General features: G+C 38.2%; 4 protein-coding genes across 6 annotated transcripts; 2 read left to right on the forward strand and 2 right to left on the reverse strand.

The window, feature by feature from the left end:
* The first annotated feature begins 635 nt into the window (after positions 1–635).
* On the forward strand, positions 636–8,398 carry LOC112453155 (DNA (cytosine-5)-methyltransferase PliMCI-like). The gene is made up of 16 exons (XM_025013737.1): positions 636–1,091; positions 1,851–2,382; positions 2,525–2,888; positions 2,987–3,304; positions 3,389–3,544; positions 3,708–4,185; positions 4,465–4,655; positions 4,789–5,212; positions 5,364–5,687; positions 5,815–5,966; positions 6,228–6,562; positions 6,644–6,755; positions 6,994–7,137; positions 7,213–7,379; positions 7,484–7,724; positions 7,932–8,398. Exons 1-16 carry the CDS (start codon positions 1,022–1,024, stop codon positions 8,325–8,327), a joined length of 4,404 nt encoding a protein of 1,467 aa, XP_024869505.1. The 5' UTR covers positions 636–1,021; the 3' UTR covers positions 8,328–8,398.
* A 377-nt stretch (positions 8,399–8,775) lies between these two features.
* On the reverse strand, positions 8,776–16,599 carry LOC112453156 (nose resistant to fluoxetine protein 6-like). 2 transcript variants are annotated; one of them, XM_025013739.1, is made up of 13 exons: positions 16,436–16,599; positions 13,249–13,493; positions 12,078–12,271; positions 11,796–11,896; positions 11,458–11,679; positions 11,144–11,357; positions 10,846–11,011; positions 10,671–10,750; positions 10,495–10,590; positions 10,297–10,426; positions 9,894–10,068; positions 9,496–9,638; positions 8,776–9,419 (listed from the first exon to the last, which is right to left on the reverse strand). In XM_025013739.1, the coding sequence occupies exons 2-13, from the start codon at positions 13,405–13,407 to the stop codon at positions 9,267–9,269; spliced, it is 1,833 nt and encodes a 610-aa protein (XP_024869507.1). In that variant the 5' UTR covers positions 13,408–13,493; positions 16,436–16,599; the 3' UTR covers positions 8,776–9,266. The 2 variants fall into 2 exon arrangements, with proteins under 2 accessions (XP_024869507.1, XP_024869506.1); XM_025013738.1 differs by lacking the exon at positions 16,436–16,599 and adding an exon at positions 13,952–14,962.
* Positions 16,600–16,713: 114 nt separating this feature from the next.
* LOC112453161 lies at positions 16,714–20,288 on the forward strand. The gene is made up of 4 exons (XM_025013746.1): positions 16,714–17,293; positions 17,394–17,504; positions 17,607–17,870; positions 17,958–20,288. Exons 1-4 carry the CDS (start codon positions 17,032–17,034, stop codon positions 18,152–18,154), a joined length of 834 nt encoding a protein of 277 aa, XP_024869514.1. The 5' UTR covers positions 16,714–17,031; the 3' UTR covers positions 18,155–20,288.
* LOC112453162 (radial spoke head 1 homolog) lies at positions 19,604–22,823 on the reverse strand. Of its 2 annotated transcripts, XM_025013749.1 has the most exons (6): positions 22,640–22,823; positions 22,262–22,481; positions 21,732–21,958; positions 21,489–21,585; positions 21,176–21,342; positions 19,604–20,591 (listed from the first exon to the last, which is right to left on the reverse strand). In XM_025013749.1, the coding sequence occupies exons 1-6, from the start codon at positions 22,703–22,705 to the stop codon at positions 20,451–20,453; spliced, it is 918 nt and encodes a 305-aa protein (XP_024869517.1). In that variant the 5' UTR covers positions 22,706–22,823; the 3' UTR covers positions 19,604–20,450. The 2 variants fall into 2 exon arrangements, with proteins under 2 accessions (XP_024869517.1, XP_024869516.1); XM_025013748.1 differs by lacking the exon at positions 21,489–21,585 and having other exon boundaries at positions 19,604–21,313.
* Between the last annotated feature and the right edge of the window lie 36 nt (positions 22,824–22,859).

Raw genomic sequence — 22,859 nt, forward strand, 5'->3', positions numbered from 1 at the left:
CTACTGTTACTGTTACGAAAAAGTGTGTGTGGCCAGCTTAATGCGGGGTCCACAATGCGAGTCGTGGGTCGTGAGACTCGTGAGTCGTAGGAAATGGACCACGCACACGCGACGTTGAGGAGAATACGCGACTGTGCGTGGTCAATGTCACGTCTTACGACTCGCATTGTAGACTGTAGACCTAGCATAAGGATACTGCGCAGTACCCCTATTCTGTAATGCTAGGTCTACACGGCGAGTTGTAAAGTCGTGAGTCGTAAGAATTGACCACGCACAGTCGCGTATTCTTCTCAAATTCGATTGTGATTGGTCAATTCTTACGACTCACGACTTTACGATTCGCATTGTAGACCTAGCATTCGGGCTTCTGCACACAGGACGCGGAAACGCTTGCCGTGCGGCAAGAAGCAACGCGGTAGCCACGAAACTTTTGGTTCTTACGGAAAAGCAACACGTTGATTGGCTACCGCGTCGCTTCTTGCCGCGCTACAGGGCCGCGTTCCAAAAATCACTCTAGTCAACTACGTGTAAAATGCTATAGTATACGTGACGTAAACTACAGATTTGAGTTACCTAGAGTGAATTTTAGAACGCAGCGCGCACGCACCAGTCAGCACTCAGCATCAGCTGCACACACACCCCTGTGTGTGAGTGTTGTTACGAGAGGTTAGGTTAGTTAACCGTTAGTAGCGTCGCGGTCGTTTCCGCGTAGGCGCCTGGCGCGAAAACGTGCCGCGTGGCTGGCTGATAGCTGATATCCTCTACTTCCATTACCCAATGTTGGCGGGAACGTACCAGCAGGGAGCCAGGACCGCCTGGACCGCATCACCGCAGGACACAGTGACAGTAGTGACACAGTGACACAGTGCGCGTCCTGCGCGAAGACGTCAACGTCAACGTCAACGGATCCACCCGGCGACTAGGAACTTCAGTCAACAGCGAATACTCCTCAAGTCCTCAGTCCTCTTCAAGCTCTTTGCTCTCTATTCAGTCCCTCCTGTTTGCTCCTGTTCTTATCGCGATGGTTCGCGGTGGGCATCGCGCGGTCAAGCGTAAGGTCGCTACCCGGCGATCGAGAGATGAACCACGGGGTGAGGAATCGCGCGCTCACTTAGCTGTCACTACGAGATTTGCATTTCTTTTCTTGACAACCCAGCCAGATTAGTTGCCATTAGTTGCCGTAGTATAAGACAACCCCTATAACATTTTCTGCAGTTGCAAATATTGACAAGAACGTATACGCACTTTTGTCAATATGCAACAGCCTTTGTGTTGCTGTTTTGTTCGCGTTGCTCTGGTGTTGTCACGTTGACTGCGGAACATGTTGTCAGATTTGGTTCACATTAGAGACCAACATTGAGGATACGCTACATAGTAGACTCTGGTTTTGCGCATTTGTTTCCCTTTTGGCAACATTTCACAACTAAAATGTTTGCTGGGAATATGTATACCAAGTAGAATGATAAAGGGAAAAGGAAATATATTAATGTCTCTTCTTAAATAAAAGGCAGTGTTCGTTTCGTATATATGGTATAATCTGATTTTATATTGAAAGTTATCCAAAGGTGCACAACATTGATCACCATATAAATATCAACAGAACGTTGAGCTTGAAAGTGGTCACTGTAGACTGTGGCCGGTCGGCCACTCCAACTTTTGCTTGTTTTACTTTTGTTTGCTATCTAAAATATAAAATCAAATTATACGAATACCGTTTATTCATGAATATTGCTCTTAGGGCCAGTTGTTCCAACGTGTTGGTAAACTAACTAATAATTAAATCATGTGTCATATATGTATCTTTGTTTTTCCTTCAACGTAAACTTGTGCCACTTTGACTGTTGTTACAGAAAGCGAACCAGGTTGCAGCAGAAATAAAATGCTTCGAAGCAACGGGAAAAACAATAAAGACGTAGATGGAGTACGTGAAGAAGCTGACGTTGATTCCGAACGTACGTCAGACCCCGCGGTAAAAAGAAGGGCGAGTGAAACGAATAAGGGGACGCGGGTGCTCGATCTTGGTGAAATGAACACCGAAACGGATGAAACCCCGAGACGTTCCCTGGAATTTGATAAAGAAAATCACGCGCCGGAAACAAATCAAGAGGAACGGACAGAAAATCCGGAAAAGAGAATAAAGACAGGAACGAACGAAAAGATGTCTAAATTAAAATCTCAAGATAAAAAGACATCTGTTGCGATAGAGCGATGCCTGTACTGTAAACAGATGTTGAATACGTTAACATTGTATCAAGGGCATCCAAATGGTGCGGTCGAAGAACAGATAGCTTTAACAGATCCTAAGCTGTGCTTATTTATTGGAGATGAATCTTTTATAGACGAAAGTGATGAGAGACCGCAAAATAAATTAACTCATTTTAGGTAAATCTTCATGTCTTTTATATGTTTAGTTTCTCGTTCTCTCAAAATTGTAGAGCAGGAGTACTTGAGAGCGATATTGATATTAAGAAACGTATAGGTACGCACTAAAGTTAAACTAATATAAAAAAGTGATTTTTTTTAGTGTTTATGATTTGAATGGGCACCTGTGTTCTTTCGACACAGGACTCATAGAGAAAAACATACTGTTATATTTTTCTGGATATATGAAAGCTATTTATGAGGAAAATTCTTCGCCCGAGGGAGGTATACCGACAAAAGATATGGGGCCAATTAATGAATGGTATGTCACTGGATTTGACGGAGGAGAATTGGCATTAGTAGGTTTTAGTACTGCATTCGCGGAATATATTTTGATGGAGCCGTCGGAAGCTTATGCACCGTACATGGATGCTGTTAAAGAGAAATTATATATGAGCAAAGTAGTCGTAGAATTTTTGCTAGATGACGTTACGTCAACCTACGAAGACTTATTGAATAAGCTTCAAGTAAGTTTGTTATTTCATATCTCAATATGTTTTTATTATTTCCGTATTTCCATCGTTGTTCTGAACATGTAGGTTTTATTATTCTTGTCTCGTTGCAGACAGTAGTACCGCCTAAGGAAACCATGAAGTTTACAGAAGATTCGTTGTTACGTCATGCACAATTTATTTGCGATCAAGTTTTTTCACTAGATACGTGTGCTGGCTCTGACGATACTCTTCTCATTACGGCTCCATGTATGCGATCTCTCATGAATCTCTCTGGCGTCACGTTCGGTAAGAAATCGGCCGTTCGTCCAATGAGACGTAAGCCGAAAGTTAAAACGCCTGTCTGGTCAATGGCTACTACGACAAAATTAGTTAGCAATATGTTTGAAAATATTTTTGCTGGTCAACTTGCTAAGCATACTACTAATAAGGTATGTCGTGCCATATGTTACACAACACGTGTAGTATCTTTTTTATCTGTATTATATTGTTAATCATTTTTTTTCTTTTGTCAGTCATTAATAAAAAGGAGGCGATGCGGTGTTTGCGACAACTGTCAGCAACCCGAATGTGGTATTTGTCATGCTTGTAAAGATATGCCGAAATTTGGAGGCAAAGGAATTCAAAGGCAAGCATGCATTAGAAGAAGATGTCCAAATTTGGCAATTCAGGTATACGTTACACTTGTTAAATGTAAAGATTTACGTGCACGTATTATTTATCTCCTGATTATATAAAAACTAAAACATATTTTTAAAAATAGATTAACATTTTTTTTTAATATTCGAAATTTATATTATAATGTTCAGTTAAAGATATATTTTCTTTATAAAGGAAGCAGAAGATTCTGATCCAGAGAGTGAAGAGCAATATGATGATCTAACAGAAGATAAAACAGTACAAGATCAAGAAAGAAATCTTAATAAAAATGAAGATTTTAAAGAACTTTTAATTAAGAAAGATATAATATGGGAGAAGAAAGACAAACGTGTCGATGGGGATAAAACGTACTATAAATCAGTAATAGTTGGGAACGAAAAAATCGAAATAAACGAACATGTCTTGTTGGAGCCTAGAGATCCCACAATTCCTATACAAGTTTGCAAAATTGTGTTTATGTGGGAGAACGCGTTTGGAGAAAAACGATTTCACGCAAACCGTCTTTATAGAGGCACCGATACCATACTTGGTGAAACTTCGGATCCTATAGAATTATTCCTAAGTGAACAATGTTGCGAAGCATCGTTTACGTCTGTTAGATCAAAGGCAACGGTTATCAATAAAAAGATGCCTGATAATTGGTTTGAATTAGGTAAGAATATTAGATTATTATTAGAATATTTGATTCTGCGTGCTGTTATATGGAGCCAAGTGCTACACAAGTAATATTAATAATAATAAAAGTAATGCTGGGGTGGATAGAACTATCAAGTCCTTAACGTCAGGTAAATCTAACTAAGAAATTTATACGTGCCATTGGTTTGGTATTCTGTAACACGATGCAGCCCACACATCACCCACATTTTTTTTTTTTTATGTTTTGTCACTGTATTTACATAATCGCATTTACACAATTTTTTTTATATTACAGGTAATGTGGATATAGATAATGATATAAAAGATACAGATGGTAAGACATTCTTTTATCAAATGAAATATGATCCTGAAAGTGCTCGATTTGAGAATCCACCACCGGATCCGGAATGTCCAGGAAAAATTAGTCATCGATTCTGTCCCTCTTGCATTCGGTTGGCGATATCAACGCAGCGTGATATACCCAAGGTAAGGAACGAAGAAAAGATCAGATTTGACCTTGGAAAAATTTCATTCAAGAGAATTTGAATTTCTCTTAAACTCTACAAGCATGACGTTGGATCGAAACGATAATCAAGTTGTCATCTACGACGATTTTTAGGTCTATAATCGAATAGAAGAGAAAAGCAGTGGGGAAGTGATTTACGACGTAGTAAAATACAAAGGTGAAGAATATAAAGTCGGTAGTGCGGTATTCTTATATCCACAGGCTTTTGAATTTAAGCATAAACGAAAATACCAACAATCTAAAAATTCAAAGATCAAATTAGACCAAGTAGATGAAGATATGTACCCGGAGTTTTACAGAAAAAAACTTGACAAAGGAATACTTTCAAATCGTGATACACCCGAACCTTTTCATATTGGTTATATTAATACAATATATGCTACGACAACTGACATATTAGTGGCACCTTCAGACATTTTTATTAAAATAAATAAAATGTACAGACCGGAGAATACTCACCGAGATTTAGCACTAATGGAGCAATCGGACATTAATATGGTCTATTGGAGCAACGAGAGTAAGTTGAGAATTTCTTCGTGTCGTTTTGAGATAAATTTAATATTTTTTGTATTATTGACATGTTGAGGACGTAAAAATACCCATTTGGCCTAAGATCTGTATTTGCCTATATTTTTTTTAATTAAAAGATTCGTTTTGTTTCTGTGTAGTGTGCACCGTAAATTTTTCTGTGGTTGCCGGTAAATGCTACCTGACATACTTTAAAAACATGAGTGAATCCATTGAAGAATGGTCTACGAGCGGTCCAAACAGATTTTATTTTACTGAAGCATACAATCCTGCAGAAAAAACATTCGATGAACCGCCTTATGACATTATTAATACGAGTAAATTTGGAAAAGGAAAGGGAAAGGGTAAATCTATAGCAAAGAAAGTGGAAAAAACTGAAAAGAAGCAGGTTTTTGAAACACCCGTGGACTATCCTACTATATCAAGAAAATTGAGAATGTTGGACATGTTTGCCGGTTGTGGAGGTACATTACGTTATATGTATATACTTGTTCTCTCTCCCCCTTTTTCTCCTTTCTCCGTTAATCTTCCATTCCCCGTTCATTCTCCTTTACATATACTTGATTCATGTTATAATCATTTGTAAAACAGGATTATCTGAAGGAATGCATCAAGCGGGTGTAGCTGAAAGTCTGTGGGCGGTTGAAAAAGATAACGCTGCGGCAAATGCGTTTCGCTTGAACAATCCGAAGGCTACTGTGTTTACAGAGGATTCCAACAAGCTGTTACAAAAAGTGATGAATGTAAGTTTCCATCACTACATGTTTCCACACATCTATTATTCGCCTTCGTACACTAAGCAATAAATATTTTACTGTTATTATCAAATAATTAACATGGAAAATATTACAGAGATACGTTGCGTCTCTTGATAGTTTTTCTCTTTAAATTACAAGAATATTTATTAATATGTATAAGAGAGAAGAGAGAATATATATTATATTTTGATTATTTTTTCTACTATATAATAAAATTAGTCAATAAAATTTTGTTTTCTGTCTCAGGGTGAAACGGTAGATGATAATGGCCAAAAACTTCCTCAGAAAGGAGATGTTGAACTTTTGTGTGGTGGACCACCGTGTCAGGGTTTCAGCGGCATGAATCGCTTCAATTTTCGGCAATACTCATTATTTAAAAATTCTCTTATCGTTACGAGTTTAGCTTACTGCGATTATTATAGACCGAAATTCTTCCTGATGGAAAACGTGCGAAATTTTGTATCCTTTAAAAAAAGTATGGTGCTGAAATTAACTTTAAGATGTCTCGTTCGTATGGGTTATCAGTGTACATTTGGTATCCTCCAAGCTGGAAGTTATGGAATACCACAAACGAGAAGAAGGTTGTTTTATTTTCCTTTACAATCAAAATGTTACTGATGGTATATCTAGTTTCATTTTAATGATAATTTATCGATTTGTAGGATGATACTCATAGCCGCTGCACCTGGAGAGATACTTCCAAGGTATCCAGAGCCTACGCATGTGTTCAATAAACAATGTTGTTCGTCGAATGTACTAGTAGATAATAAAAAGGTATGCCCTTATTTTTATTTGTTTTGTATTTATGATACATATGTATGTATTTGTGTGTGTGCGTGTGTGATATATATATACTTTGCGACATTAATTTTGTAAGTTGATATAAATTAGATTGCACGTACGCGTTGCAAAAATTAATACACACACACACACACACACACACACACACACACACACGCACGCTATCATGAAGCTTTTTTGTACTAATGAAATCTATATATATATACTTTAGTTTACTTTGGCTTGGAAAAAGTCTGCTCCATATAGAACAATCACTGTAAAAGATGCTCTGTATGATTTACCGGCAATTAAATCTGGTTCGAGCGTAGAGGAAATGTCTTATGGTGGCGAACCGTTAACACATTTTCAGAGAAAGGTATTGTAGAAACGTATCTCCCCGTATATGTTTGCAAACAAACATCAGAGTTCTCACTTGATTTATTCATTCCAGATGAGGGGTAAACCGTATCGATCGATATTGATAGATCATATATGCAAAGAAATGAGTCCGCTTGTAGAGGCGCGAATGAGCCTCATTCCAACTACAATCGGTGCCGATTGGCGTGATCTACCGAACATCGTGATGCGATTGAGTGACGGTAACTTTACCAAGAAATTGTACGTGTAGTATCCATTAGAATTTAATATCCTTTAAATTCTTTGATTATGATTACGTGACCAAATCTGAATTTTATTGTTTTTTTTTTCTTTTTGTTTTTTAGAGAATATGCGTACCATGATCCGAGAGTTGGAAGGAGCTCTACGAATGCACTTCGCGGAGTATGTAGTTGTTGTACTGGTCAACCATGTGATCCTACTGATAGGCAATATAATACTTTGATTCCATGGTGTTTGCCACATACCTCGAACCGACATAACAATTGGACAGGTTTATATGGTAGAATTGACTGGAACGGAATTTTCGTTACAACCATCACTAATCCGGAACCGATGGGTAAACAGGTATGTTGTGGTAGATGTAAAAATGCTGCAAATAAATGCTCCAATAATTTGAAATAATGAATAAAGTGCGAGATCGCTGATGTTTAATAATTTTTTAAAATACTACTGACGTGACGTCGTTCTATCATGTTTCGTCGATAATTTCATCGATACAGCATACACGTAGAGCCAAGTGAGTGTGCTATTCAAATGTAAATTGATTTTCAGGGTCGTGTGTTGCACCCAGTGCAAAATCGAGTTGTAAGCGTGAGGGAATGTGCGAGATCTCAAGGTTTTACTGATTCATATCGTTTTTTCGGTACAATAGCTGATAAGCATCGACAGGTTGGTAACGCGGTACCACCACCATTGGGCGCTGCTATTGGGCACGAGATAAGAAAATGTATCCGTGACACGACGTTAAACACAGAACCCAAACCTATGAATGGCTATAGTGTTGAACCAACAACGAGTAAAAGTCTCGATACGAGCCTCAACGAAAGTCTTGACAAAAGTTACGACGAAAATTTTAATAAGACGGACAAAGATGTGCCTGATGCCCCAATAGCTTACGACAATGCCAACAACAATCTTAACAATAACAAGAATACGGTCGATCTATGAAATTTATACTGATGAAGAAACGAAGAAAGAAAAATTATTGGACGAAATAGTATAATGGTTTTTACATATTATTTGTCCGGTATTATACTCTGATATCTCCTTTATTTGCATCGATAAGAATAAACCCATGTTGTACGTAATATTTGTAATAGTAATTTAAATTTAGAGATGGGGTATAGAAGGCTCTCCGTACAAGAATATTCGCAACACATCACGTTACGTTGAGTGCTGATTATATATTTAGATAGATCTGTGCGTAAACTTGGACTTGGGGTTCAGACAAAGAAAGATGTAACGTAATAAAAGCATGTTATACGTTATGTCTTTGTGCGTGTTGGTCCGGTTGGTCTACGTGTACAAGTCGAAGTTCACGTACGGGTCAGTAAATATATGTGTGCGGAAAGCCTATAACCTAGAGATTAGAGTCTAGGCAATCATTTTACTTGGTTCTTACGTTCCATTGGTTAAGGTGGACGTTCACGGAACGTTTCTATTTAGTTTTTCGATACAGACCATCTCGTTTTTATTTCATTGATTGATGACCTTTTTAGATTGTAAAGCTTACAGCACATAATGCGTGTGTTTCGCTACTGGTTTTGCTGGATAGATTCATTGCGTGCTGCTGGTTTTAGCTTCACATAATTTTTTTTTTATTTATTTTTAATACACATGTGCCGTAACATATGGGACCCTCTTCAGCGGTGGACAGAAGACACAAAAGACTTGTCATATAATGATAAGAAGTATTAAAATGACTACCTTTGGTCTGAATGCAAGCCTGCAGTTATCGTGTCGTAGAATGTCGCAGTGTCGCACTTTTATTACTATTATTTTTATTACGCATGTTATGTTATACATCAGATTTTTTGTAGTATATTACATAGATAAAAGTACAAAAATTATATTTGATTTTATCGGGACGTACACTTGCATGCAAAATTACAATTTCTCACTGTTACGCCACTTATACTTTCTTTTACTGCGAGCTTGCATGGTTTGTCGTACTAGTAAGTTGAACGGTGTTTCTACTACCAAGGACAATACGTAGGAACATGTATAAGTAATTGTAAAATATCCCATCAACACGATACCCTGAAAATAAATGGTTGCGATAATAACACACAAGTTGTTTAAACCTTTTAGAATTTTAAATGTTCGTTTTGCTTACCAAGGGAACAAGTTCAAAATGAACAGACGTTTCACTCAGTAGGCGAATCGAATGTACAACAAGAGGATTTATAAGATAAGCGCAATACGACAGTCTGCTAAGAGGAGCCCATCCTTTAAATGATAAGATACGATAAACGATGCCTGTAATAAGGTAAAAGTTGATGTTTAGTTTGTAATATATTTATATAAATTTTTTTAGTATTTTAAAAAGTAAAAAATTATATATATATTGTATTCATTATGCCACTGTTCATTATAACAAAAATGTTTCTTAAATAGTAACGTGAAAGTGAAATTAAATCGCATGTGGATTGCGAATATATTATACAACAATTTTCTAGTATCTAATAAAAAGAATCTGATAAAGATTTAATAAAATATTATTAATAAACTAACCACCGTGTTGAGTAAGGCACGCTATTGTAACCCATGCTATACCTGTGGCCCAAATGCCTTTGTGCAATGCGGCATAAATAGCAGCAGGTAAAATAGGTATTTGTCGCTTGTACGTGCCGAATACCACAATAATGTTGCAGGCACTACCAAAGCACCAGCATAAAATTACAGTTCTCTAAAATTTACGTTAAATTGAATTATAATATGACAAGAGTAATTTAAAACTTTTGTACTTGAGTATTTTCTTTACGCAATACTACTAAACTAATAATTTATATATTTTTTTAAATCAGTACGTATAGCGTGTTGTATAATTATTTCTGAAAAAAGCCATTTTACTTTTTTGCTACATTAACGTTATACGTGTATAAATCAAACATGAAAATATAAATCAACGTTTTACCGTCTTCAAACGCAACTTTCCGTTTAGTTGCGTTAAAATGTAACCGGCAATCATTCCAACGATATATGGACTTGCTCTGACCCACGGTGGAAAGTATAAGACATCCATAAGCCTGTATTGTTCGTCCAACCTGTGTAACAACATGGGAAAAATGCTCTTTTAATTGTTCTCTTGAGCAGGATGTTTCAATCGACTTACGTCGGGATATATTCGTAAATGTATGAAAGATATCCGGTAAGGGTAATTGAGCCTATTAAAAGTGCACTTAATATAGCCATTGCTATGTAAAAGTACCTGAAATTTATATAATTAATGTTTAATTAAAAAATATTTACACTGGCTATGTGTTGTATGACCTTCAGTAGTCAACTTACATTGTCGACAAAATTAATAGCGCTACAGCAATAATGAAGAATTGCATATCTGCAGATAAATACCAGCTCCAACTCATACACTTGAAGAAAAAAAAAAAAGAATTTGAGATTGAAGATTCTATATATGCATGTGCTTTTAAGCACATTCTGTGCTAAACTAAATGTATTCGTATACCATTGTTTTAAGACCGAATAGATTATTTATGTACAGAAGGTTCCTCCACCAGTACTTTGAGCAGGTTTCGTGTGGTCTCTCGTATACGTAAAATGGGGAGGTTTTGTCGAACCAAGTCGAACTTACGTGCGATATTGCCAATACCATCATATAAGCCGGCGTCAGCCTAAAGATGAAATTTATGGATAAAAGAAAATACATTGTTAGCTTACCATTGACGTTGACATTACGTACTAGATGATTTAAAATTGTCTTTATGTCGTGTCTTTTTCTTTGTCAAGATAACGGAAGAACATACCGGATAAATCTTCTCAGCACAAGGAGGAAGAATTCATTTATCTTTGCTTTATAAGTAAGTGGTTGTATTCGATCTTTGTTCATTTTATCCTTAATATAAAAATAGGCCACCAAAAGTCCGCTTAAAAAAAAAAAGGTATCGACTCCTAAATGTGAATTCATTAATATTTGATTAGTGAAGCCATCGCTGAACTTCCAGGCCCACACTTTATTGTCTGTGTACGGAAAAACAGTATCCGTTTAGTGTAATAAATAAGAATCGGACCCAAGAGTCGGTCGCTGATCTTCTACAGATCACTTTCAATGATTACTTGCCCGTGTAGTCTGCCATGTACATTGGGACATGGCCTGCGAGTAGCCAACACATACTTAAAAATTTTAAGCCATGAATAATAGGCAGTGCGTCGGCGTGCAATTTTGTATTAAATATTATTTTTGTATTCGTGTAGGCGGAAAAGCATAATAGTACTTTTCCAATTCTACTTGACCGTAACGGAGTTGCTTCCATTTCCATTTCTTGAATTGTGTTCTTTCCATCTAAAAATTCGGGGAATAGTATTAATAAAACACTAATATAATAGAAATTAACGTGTGCAAAACGTATATTATTAAAGAAAAGATTTGAAATGTTTTTTTCGGTATGCGATACTTACCAGTGTCAATTTTATTCTTTTTATTTGAATATTTCCGATTCACGAACACATCGTACACCGTCCCGATTATAACCATGAAGATAGAAAGCACTAAAATAATGCTACAAATGTAAAATTAATAAAATTAATAAAGATATGCGAAATATCTCCTTAATATTTCTTCAGATTTATAGCTGCTTTTGAATGAAAACTTGTTTCTAACGCGTATGTGTGCAAACGCGTGATATGGAATATATTATTTTATTTGTATTATTAATTGTGCTTAACAATTTCTTGACATACCAAATGATTGGTGTAGCACCACTACGGAGCCATTTATAATCATCTTTTAGATTTTTAACCTGGATCATCTCAAAGTCCGCGGAATAAAGATCACTAATTATAAGAATTCTATCACGGAATACTCTTTCCAAAATAAAACTTATATCATTTTCAGAGCATGAGGCTGGTAAACAAAGTCCGAGTGTGATGACATCCTAAAATAAAAATGTCTGTTCAACATATGATTTAATATTGAATATATACACATCAATGTCCATATATCGACAAGTGTATAGCCTGCGGCGACATGTTTAGTAAATAATTATAAATAATGAAAAACAATTTAAATATATTTCGACTTTCGATACATGTGTATCGTAGGTATGTATATTAGGGAGATTGTGTTACCGTCGTCGACCTCTTTTTGCAATATCGCGACTTGTGCGCGTGTATAATTTTTATCTAAAATCTTAAATTTTTTCATAAAATAACCTTTTTAAGATAATCTTTCAAACGTCCATTTATATATGTAGACGTAAATCTTTTGGTTTAAAATTTAAATCTGAAAAATGTCCACGTAACGTACAATATCAGGACTATCATTATAAATAACAAGCAATTTTTTGTAAACTATTAACTCGTTGATAATATATGCGTCTTTTTGCGATAGCTGGTTTTCATATTCCAACTGTGATTGGAAGTTTTTTTCGATGGACGATGATTCTTGGTGGAAACGAATTTTTATTACTTTTCCATCGTTGATAGCGCGCGATTCCATCTTTCAACGTCATCGTATATATAACATTTGTTTGATGGCATGTGACGAATTGAATTTTTTTCTTGAGCATTAAGAACGTACTTTGCCGAAATTTTGCCATCTCCATAAAGCTTTAATGTGTTGTGTTTATTATAGTTTTATCATTTATGTATTTCGCAATGGTACACTTCTTTATGAGTAAATTTACTTGACGTAAGTAACACATGTCAAGTACTGTATCTATTTTTAATGTAAATCATTATTGACAAAGATTTGAAAGACTTGACAATTTAATTTTTATTAATTATATAAATGTTAACAATATTGTACGTTGCGCGTGATGTTAACTACGTTTTAGATTCTTATCTCGATTCTACATTCTTTAATTAGTATATAAACAGCTATTATTACATTAACAATGAGATATAAACTTACTTCATTAGGTAGATTTATGTGGTACTGTAGAGTACTATTGTGTTTAAAATGGGCAGCGAAGTAATTTGTTTTGAAAGGCGGAATCTCCTTTTGTGGATCACGATACAGCGTGTTGTTTAATAAATGCAGCTTTGAAATCGGTAGAGGAACAGTACTCATCACATCGATGCACTGGCTACGACTGCCCAGCCAATAATTATTTCCATAAAAAAAACTTGATTGAACGTCGCCGCTAGAATCCAGCACTTTTAAATAAAAGATAGACAAACGTTGATTGCATAAAAATTATAAAAAAATATTGAATAGTCTCTCATTTATTGTCAGTTGTTTATAGGTTTTGATAATACGTATTAATTTTGAAAAGCAGTCTAGATATTTACAATAATTATCATAGATTTTCCCTCCTGATTATTTAGTATTGAATAAATATACGTGACTTTTTTTTCTACTGTTATAAAAGACATACATTTTTCTTATTGTTACGACACATTTTATTACAAAAGTCATATTTTATAGTAATTATTGTAAAATAATTACAACGACGTATGTTTCATAAATAAGACGGCATATTTACGCAGTGATATGAAAAATGTAGTCGCAAAAATACATTTCTTTTCTTATCACAATACTCGATTAGCTTTCCGACCTTAATATATTAAAGTGCATTATCTATACTATTATTATAATTAAGAATTTTACATACTTTTCAGGCTCCAGAGTATTCGTTGATCAACAGCCTCTCGGAAATCCAACAATTCCTTTTCGCATAACGACGAATTTAAAAGACCGGAAGCTCGCGAAGCAACAGCATAAGCGGGCAGCATACGGTTAATAATGTCATTGTTGTTGCTGCTGTCATTATTCAATCTATGACTTTGTTGTGCGGAGGGTGCACAGAGTAACGTGGAAAAGTTTATGCAAGCGCACAAAATAAACGCAAGTTGCCGTCGCGACATAATGCGACTTTAACACATAATAGTCACTTTTTATTTCCTTATTGTAAATTAGTAAACATTGGTACTGATTTTAAAATTAATCTTGAGATACACAAGATTGAAGCTATTATTATTTATACACGTCAACAAATTTTGTTTCAAGGTTTACTCTCTTTCCTGCTATATATATAAGAAAAAGGGCACTTTTGAAATGCAGATAACAGAACCGCGCGAATGGAGCCGAGAGTCGAGATTCGTTCGAGATAATTGTTAACGCACTGTCGATGAATTTCATTTGTTACGTGCCAACAGTTGCGCGCAATTCAAAGTTTTATAACGTGATCTCTGATTTATCTCTGATTTGCACAAGACGACGTCGTACGATCAGTGAGATTCGACGAACGAAAAAGGACTGGTATATATAAGTGGAAGTAACGTGGATTTGTCTAGTAAAAAACAAAGCGTCCTTGGCGTCGATTTATTAAATTTTTTGTCGAGATGTCGTAAATGTCACTTGTGCCACTGATGTATTATTTTATATTCAAAATTCAATCATATTGTTAACGAGTTTCCAGTATGTTGAGAAAGCAAAATTGAATGGCAAAATAAAAATACTTGAGCAACTTTTAAATACCTATATGTCAATATTGCACAATATATTATATCTCACGAGAAGCAAAACGACAGACGTTAATCATTTCTTCCGAAAGTCCAAATCTTTAAAGAGACAGATTCGTACCGATTCTTTATTCTTAACAAAATATTAAGGGAGAATATTAGAAAAGATTATTGTTAACATTTATTGTCACATATATCTTTGTAATATCCTTATAAATATTATCTATTTGAATATACATTTATCAGACTTTTTATTAATATTTAAGAAAAACACGGTCTCTTTGATTAAGATTGATTTCGATTTACTTTGAATGGTCGATTGAAAAATATCAACAAATAGAAATAATTAAAACGATTTATCCCGTTTCTTTTGCGACTGAAAAAACACACCACGCATTGTGCGTCTATAAATTATGTATAATAATTTATATGCCGCGCAAGCAAATATGATATCTATTTACTTGAAAAATGATATTACGTCATTTTTCACAAATGTCAACGTCGCATGTATACGTGTTCAATTAATAATAACATATTTCCTAATCTCTCTCTCTCTCTCTCTCTCTTACCTAATATAACTGGTTTCGCTAAATTCATTATTGTTTTTGCCATGTCGATTTTTCGCGCATTGCACATCAGGATAATGTGATGCAACATGTGCATATATATATATGCATATATATATATATATATATATATTTATTAATTTATAAAATAAGATATCCGTAATTTACATTCTTGAAAAATTCGAGACGATGGAAGCGATTTATAAGCGAAGGACAATCGTCAAATTGTATGCAAACGTGTTGCCGAAATCCGACGATATATTATATCGTAAAAAAACGGTTGAAATATTATTCATATTAGGTGCTTTCCATTTACATCAAAACTCGTATAATTCTCATCACTATCGTGACTTTGTTCCAATCCTTTTTGGCAATTAATGAATACGAAAGACAAAATGAGACACGTCACAAGTGAGAATTAATTATCAGAGTTTTGATGTAAATGGAAAGCATACCTACAGTTTTTACAAAAACTGTAAAACAAAGGGAACGAAAAATTGATTGATACGACTGTACATCTAGATATAAACAGTAAAATTGCTGATACATTGGAAAAATTTTATTGCCTAAATATGCCGTTTTGTATTTATGAAACGTTCGTGTACGTAATAAATCATGAATTTCATTGCATTAAAAATTAAATATTTAGATATATTTTATATTGGCGATTGAAATATTGAAATTAATAATATATGTCGATACTCTTTAATAATTATAATCTTTGAATCCCCAGGGCTCCGCATTGATAATCACAATAATTTGCTGCTAGGGTTAATAGTTTTAAGTAATTATCAGCGACATTAATTAATTATCAGTGACATACAGTGAAAAATGTGAAAATTTTATTCAGTATATAGAGACTCGAACCTCCACTTAATTCTTTATATAAATGAAGAAATAAAGCAAATGTTGACGTCAAGTTAAGTTAGCGATCTTCTTTTATATAAAGAAACGGCATACGTTTTGTATTAAGGAAATTATTTCTTACAATAAATGATTTGTGTATATATGTATACACGCAGAGAAATTGCAATCTCTGTATAATATATACTATTGCCCTCTTTTTACCTCTTTGATGAATTATTATTATTTCATGCGCATCATATCAGAATCCGCTACATGTATTTGTTGCATAGGCCTAATATTCAAATTTGCCGTAGAGTAGAGAAGTAAATATAACGAGTGAATGATGAGCGTGAATGACATGACACTGACAGACAGCCAGCTGACAGCTGACAGCTGACAGCTTGCACTGATGCCACCGCCCGCCGCGGGATTCGCGGGAATCGCGGGATACGGAAAATAGGGGAACGGCAACGGAGATTAACGAAGACACGCGAAGCGATAGCGACACGCTGCCTGCTGGCCTCGGGGTTTCTTCCTGGAACTTGAACGCTCCCGAAAACTCGTCGTTTCCTTTCTGACTCGTAAATGTGAGCCACCATCAGCCACGATCCCTCGGATACGAGAGAACGAAAGCTCGGATCGAGCTTCCCCTCGTCGGGAGGAGGCGAGGAGGCGAGGAGGAGCAACAATTCTCGACGATTTTAGGTTATAAGGGCCAGCGTTCGCCAGTTCGCCAATGTAAACAGCGACGGGCAACTCGGGACTCGGACTGGTGTCCTCGGATCTCGGTGGTCTCTCAGTCTGGTAACGCGGGCCTCATGTACTGGAACAGGACGGCAGCCGGTACCGTACGGGAAGAGATGCCTCTGAGCTCGATAACTCGGGGCACGAGTGCCCCCGCGGCGACGGTGGAGAGCGTGAACCCTGGCACGAGCACGAGCACGAGCACGCAGATAACGTCGACCTGCTGCACCCCGCCGCCGTCCTACCACAACATCAACTTACCCCTAGGCCATCCTTCCACGTTGACCAACGAGCGTGGCGCGCCACCCTCGTACGAAGAGGCGATAGATCCTAATGGTACGTCATCCTAGATCCTCGTCTTGGATCTTGATCGTATGCTCGTGTGTCCATAGGTCCATAGGTCTAATACATTACTACATTCCTGCACTGTTTTCAGCACCGCCGCCGTCCTACGATTCCCTGTTCGGTCGTATGAGAGAAGCCCGTAAAATATCCAAAGGCATATTCGATTTCTTAAAGAATATCGTTGTCCTGCTCCTAGGCACAAGTAAGTGTGTGTCTCTCGTCGTTGGTAGTAGGTGAAAGTAAGATACTTACCTCAGAAATGTCTTAATAGCTGGATGTAAAATGTGAAATCGGCATTTTCCAGTCGGGTGTACCATCATTCTCGGAGTGACGATAGTGGTACCAATTTGCATGATGGTGATCGGTGGACTGTATCTTTACGATTGTCCACAGGGTGAATACATTCCCGTATACTTGTTGGTAGGCGGTGGATTCGGAGTATTTAAGCAATTGTTAACTTTGTCAGCCAGAGTGCGGCAACGCCAAGAGGAAAGAGACGAAGAAAGGATCAGACAATCGCCTACGCAGACTCTGATCAATTGTTTTATGCTGGGATGGTTCATTATTGGTAGTTTATTCCGTCACGTTGCCACGCAACACGAACGTCGGGTATTTGCGCGAGGGACAGTGTTACAAATCTCTGTTCGTGTTACAGGTTCTATGTGGGTATACAAGGAATACGAGCCAAACTATGATCCAGCATTGGGAAAGTATTGCAATAAGACGCTATATTTATTCGCCTTTTGGCTGATTACGTCGGTCTACATATGCATGGGTATTATAACTGCCGGTCTGTGCAGCATCTCCGTAGCTAGCATCGCCTTTCAGAGACCACCGTCGGACTTGATGTGAACGAGCGTTGTTTAGCCGCTTCGTGTCCGCGCCTCCGAAATGACAATGACGCGCATCTAGGATGTTTTGCGCCGTCGACGTAGTCGGGACGGTATTTATCGAATGAAGAGAAATCCTTGTTATCTACGCGCCCACATGGATAATAAGCGTGCGCACGTTCGCATTGTACGCACTACCGTCTCAACACCGTCCCCCCGTTTCCCCTTACTGCTCGATAAATACGAACGGCTCGTTCTTATAAACGTATCAAGACATCGACGATCGGAAGTTGAAATACTGAAAGCTCCAACTTGTACATAGATCCGCCGAATACGCGTGCCGTATAGGAGAAAGAAAAATCTCATTTTGGGAGCGAAGCGACAACGAGTTACTCGCCGACGGAGAGTGGCGCGCGACGAGTCGCTTCGCGCGATAGAGCGCAAAAATTTCGTCCACGTTTACGTACCTGAGATGCTTAAACGACTATTTCGAAGAAAATCGTTGGCACGTTAAACGCACACTAGATGTTCGCGCGGACGCGTCCGCGCGCGATATAATAAGTTTCAAGCAAGATCGTGTAAATGACTTGTAACTTGCAGTCGCACAACGTTTGCAACGATGCGCAAATGAGCGCGCGGTAGTCGATCGACACGTCGACTTTGCGAGATTTCCGATGCCCATGCCGTAAGAAATCGGTGAAAAAAGAAAAATACATCCAAGTTTAGTTGTGTCTCTCTTTCTTTCGCCTCTCGACGTAAACGAGACGAGAGGCGAGAGAAAGTATCGCGTCGCGTTTTTCGCGAATTTTTAAATCTTGTGCCAAGTGGACGCCAAGTCGCAGACCAAAGTATTTTGCTATCACGATGTTGCTCGCGCTAGCGTCAGTGCTCTCGATCCAAGGGACGAGCCAAGTGCGAACGCGCGCGCGCGCGCGACTCGCCCTACGCTTAGCACAACAGCGTTGATAACGCTTTGGTACGACGCCGACGGTCTAACATAATTCTACTGTATAAATGTTATAGTCATCGCATCGTTATCCCGCCAACACTTTTTAATCTGTGTTAAGCACTTTATGAACTTTATGGATTCGACTATAGTACGCACTCCGCTTACTCGTGACTCGTAACTTGATGTTAAAAGACTGCGATCTCTTACGCGACAATTTTATCTATTTATTCGCCCTCTTCTCCGTCCTTTTACGTCTCTATAGATCTCTCTATTCGACTCTTATGTCTCTTGACATGATTCGTTTTTTTACAAAGATCAAGTCGCGCGAAGCAATCACGTAGAAAAGTATACGGGCGTATAAATATTATATGCGTATGCTCCTTTGAAACATGTCTTTATCTTAAAAGCTGACAACTTAAAAAAAAAAAAGACAGTATTCGCCAGTATTGCTGCGGAGCTTGCTATCACCGAAAAATCAGCACGCTCCGTCGGTCGGGTCGTGTAATATGACGTCATGACGAATTTGTGATTCGATTAAATGATTGTATTATCAGATGTATTACGAAATATCGCTGTACATAACTTGATACTACCGTTCCTTCCACATTCGTTCAACTCGAGTCAATTTTTCCCGACTGAAGTTTAGTCTTCCTCCCTCAGTCCTTATGTTTTGGAAACGTACGTATCCTCGGCATAAAACTAGGCGTAAGCTTAGGCGTAGACGTAAACGTAGCCATATAAACGTAGACGCAGGCACAGAGTATACGTGTGCCTGTGTCGCTCAATGGCGCGCCTCATGAACGTGCTTGTGTTGCAGAACGATTAACAATATAACCGAGCTTGCGCTTTCAATTTTGCATAAAACATGTTGAAAAAATATGTATATAATTCCATCGCGATATATATATATGTATACAAACAGACACACACACACACAGACACACACATGTATATGTATACATTAACGTACCGTCGCAGCATTCGACACTGCACCAACTCGAGATTGATTGTAAATAATGTTAAACTCGAGTATGTATATACTACTCAAGTATATAATTGTGAACACGGTATCTTGCATTTATTATATTATTACAATATAAACACGAGACTACGTTCCGACGATGTAATAGCATTCCTACGTTTTGCATGGCGTACACATGTACACACATTCGTTGTTATAATTTCCTAAATAAAGCGCTTAAAAGCACGCTCTTTTTATTCCGTTTCGCATCACCTATGCATCAAGTTAACATATATATCGTATATTCGTATATAATAATGCGAGGAATGTACACGTTACGACGCGCTCGCAAATCGATTGACCGACGGCTTATTGAGAATTAGCACGTTTCATTAATTTTATTACAATTTAAGGACTGTCGATACGAGACGATGCTTCTCTCTCATAGCGTTCTTCGCGATAGTCCTCCGGATAATCCGAGTCCGAGTACCCCTCGTTCTTCGGCCAAACGTCATCCTCGCCCTTGCTGATTGAGGGTTCCGTTGACACCTACGCGAACGCGACGTCGTGTCAGATTGAAACACGTTAGGTTTTAATCCCGCCCCGCCGGATACCGGTGATACGTGTCAGGGCAACGAGACGTATAAACACGGTTTGAAAAGAAAGACGGCTACTACTATCCTGCCCGGATATCGTAATTCTATTAATGATTACGGAAACCCGCAGTCTGGCGACGCGCTAGAAATAGCGACCGGATACTCGCTAGTCCTCGTTAGTACAAAGCGGTCGATTAAAATTCATTTTACCGGAAGAATCTGTTTCCGCTTCCGATGACGCAGTCAACGTACTAAGGAAATCCTACCCTCCCCCAGAGAAAGGTAACCGGATATAGATCGCGAACTCCCGGTTCCGCTTTTCAATATTAATTATTAATCCGTTTTTTCGATGTCGCCTATCCGCGGAATGAGACAACGGTAGCCATGTGTCACGCCGCGAGCTCTAAAATTCGACATCAGCATCGCGTACGTGTATTAAAACAGGTCGCTTGAACGACGACAAGTATGATGCGATACTTGAAACGACGCGGAGTTATCGAATATAAAAGTGACGATCGTGATTATAATTTTGATTACTTCCTCTCGCAGGGGCCGTGCTTCCGGCGGCAATAACTCCGGGTTGTAAGGCGTGATACAACGCGCGCGCCACATCGGCCGAACACCTATCCTCGGGGACCGTCCTTTCTTCAACTGACTTTTGTCATCATCGTTCTCCTGCATTATTATAATTTCGTTAAGCGTGAACGTTCCGCTTACATTTGCCTATTTTTGGCAATATATACAGTAAGGCGAACAAGGATGATTCTCTGTGTGAAAGACAGTTGGCTGAAGATTGAATAAAATGGTATAAAAAAGAGAGAGACGAGAGAGAATTTTACTTCCGCAACCGTCCAAGTCGGACCATCAAACGTGGGATCTCTCACGTGTACATAATGACCGTGCTGCATGCATACGTTGTCAAAGGTGAAGCAACCACGTCCGTACGGCTACATCAAATGATATCTCTATTAATTATAGATGTATATATACTTCTTTGATCTAGGCTTCTTTCGTCCTATTTGAGATTTGTGATTTGGAGATATCCAGACAACCACGGCGCATCGCGATTACTTTCCCGTTTCCTATTTCGTACCAAGTTCAGCTTCCAGAAACCATGGAAACGGCAACGCGCGTGAATGAGCTGTCCGGGTCCTTCCATGCGGTCTTCCATCCACGTACCCATAAATTTCGTTCCTGTATCAGCGTACAGATACGTTCCCATACCATGTCGAAGGTCCTCCTTCCACGAGCCTTCGTAGACGTCATTCGTCGCGTAATGATAAGCTCCGAAGCCGTGTTTCGCGTCGCGTTTCCATTCCCCTAAGCAGATTAATTTCAGCTATAACGGACGATCATTGCCGAGAGTCGATCAAAGTCAAATGCCATCGAATTCGGATCTTGGCGTCGACCTCGCGGATCGGTCGCGGGCCGATGAGCGCGCGCCGCGCACCCACCTCTCGCGAATTCCTGGCATGCTCTTAGCTTTTCTAAGATTTCTGACGCGTGCGACATAAAAATAATTGTATGAATATACATATGGACGTGTCAACGTGCCCACGTGCCTACGATGTGATTTCCCGCTCGAATCTGATTCGGATCCTATTTTTGTACATTCTCCCGTACCTTCGTATTGCGTTCCGTCAGGGTACCAAAAGATCCCTTGGCCGTATTTCTGTCCGTCTCTCCAATCACCGTTATATCGGGCACCGTTTTTGAATACGTAGATACCTTTACCATGTCTGAGCCCGTTACAATATTGACCGACGTACATGTCGCCGTTTGGTAGCAAGGTCTTTCCATCGCCGTGTCTCTCGCCATTCTCATTTCTCTCACCCTCATAGACCTGCGGAATGTGAGTGCGAACGACGACACTATATCCAACGACGTTTTAACGTATTGAAGAAATTAGCGTACGGCTGTTGGAAGCCGCAATTTATTCCTACAAGTCTTAATAAAGAGAGAAAGAAAGAATCAATACAATAATTTTGCTTAATTGCCTACCCCGAGTGGATCAGTTTCCAACTCTCCGCGTTCATCCGGATTCGGGCTTGTTAACGATTTTTCCATTCTATTTTTCGTTGTATCTTGTCGCTCGTCTCACGTGATTTAATCAGTCAAAATCTCGATTGTTTACGCACCAATCGATCTTATACATTCCGCTGATTGTCCTTTATCGTGTATAAAAAGATTCGGTATTTTGGCACAAGACTGTCATCTATCT

Source organism: Temnothorax curvispinosus, unplaced genomic scaffold (genome assembly GCF_003070985.1).
Source record: "Temnothorax curvispinosus isolate PA1 unplaced genomic scaffold, ASM307098v1 QBEX01004092.1, whole genome shotgun sequence".
Classification (NCBI taxonomy): Eukaryota; Metazoa; Arthropoda; class Insecta; order Hymenoptera; family Formicidae; genus Temnothorax; species Temnothorax curvispinosus.

What these genes read in the sequence shown, in the direction of transcription:
- LOC112453155 (XM_025013737.1), top strand. Translation starts at nt 1,022, where the DNA reads ATGGTTCGCGGTGGGCATCGCGCGGTCAAGCGTAAGGTCGCTACCCGG. An exon ending in GGTCTATTGGAGCAACGAGA is followed by an intron (nt 5,213 to 5,363) that starts GTAAGTTGAGAA and finishes GTTTCTGTGTAG; the next exon opens with TGTGCACCGTAAATTTTTCT. An exon ending in GGTAACTTTACCAAGAAATT is followed by an intron (nt 7,380 to 7,483) that starts GTACGTGTAGTA and finishes TTTGTTTTTTAG; the next exon opens with AGAATATGCGTACCATGATC.
- LOC112453156 (XM_025013738.1), bottom strand. Translation starts at nt 14,204, where the DNA reads ATGTCGCGACGGCAACTTGCGTTTATTTTGTGCGCTTGCATAAACTTT. An exon ending in GTGCCTTACTCAACACGGTG is followed by an intron (nt 9,639 to 9,893) that starts GTTAGTTTATTA and finishes ACCTTATTACAG; the next exon opens with GCATCGTTTATCGTATCTTA. An exon ending in ATTTTGAACTTGTTCCCTTG is followed by an intron (nt 9,420 to 9,495) that starts GTAAGCAAAACG and finishes ATTTATTTTCAG; the next exon opens with GGTATCGTGTTGATGGGATA.
- LOC112453161 (XM_025013746.1), top strand. Translation starts at nt 17,032, where the DNA reads ATGTACTGGAACAGGACGGCAGCCGGTACCGTACGGGAAGAGATGCCT. An exon ending in TGTCCTGCTCCTAGGCACAA is followed by an intron (nt 17,505 to 17,606) that starts GTAAGTGTGTGT and finishes GGCATTTTCCAG; the next exon opens with TCGGGTGTACCATCATTCTC. An exon ending in GCTGGGATGGTTCATTATTG is followed by an intron (nt 17,871 to 17,957) that starts GTAGTTTATTCC and finishes TTCGTGTTACAG; the next exon opens with GTTCTATGTGGGTATACAAG.
- LOC112453162 (XM_025013749.1), bottom strand. Translation starts at nt 22,705, where the DNA reads ATGGAAAAATCGTTAACAAGCCCGAATCCGGATGAACGCGGAGAGTTG. An exon ending in TGGAAACTGATCCACTCGGG is followed by an intron (nt 22,482 to 22,639) that starts GTAGGCAATTAA and finishes CACATTCCGCAG; the next exon opens with GTCTATGAGGGTGAGAGAAA. An exon ending in CACGGCCCCTGCGAGAGGAA is followed by an intron (nt 20,592 to 21,175) that starts GTAATCAAAATT and finishes GCGTTCGCGTAG; the next exon opens with GTGTCAACGGAACCCTCAAT.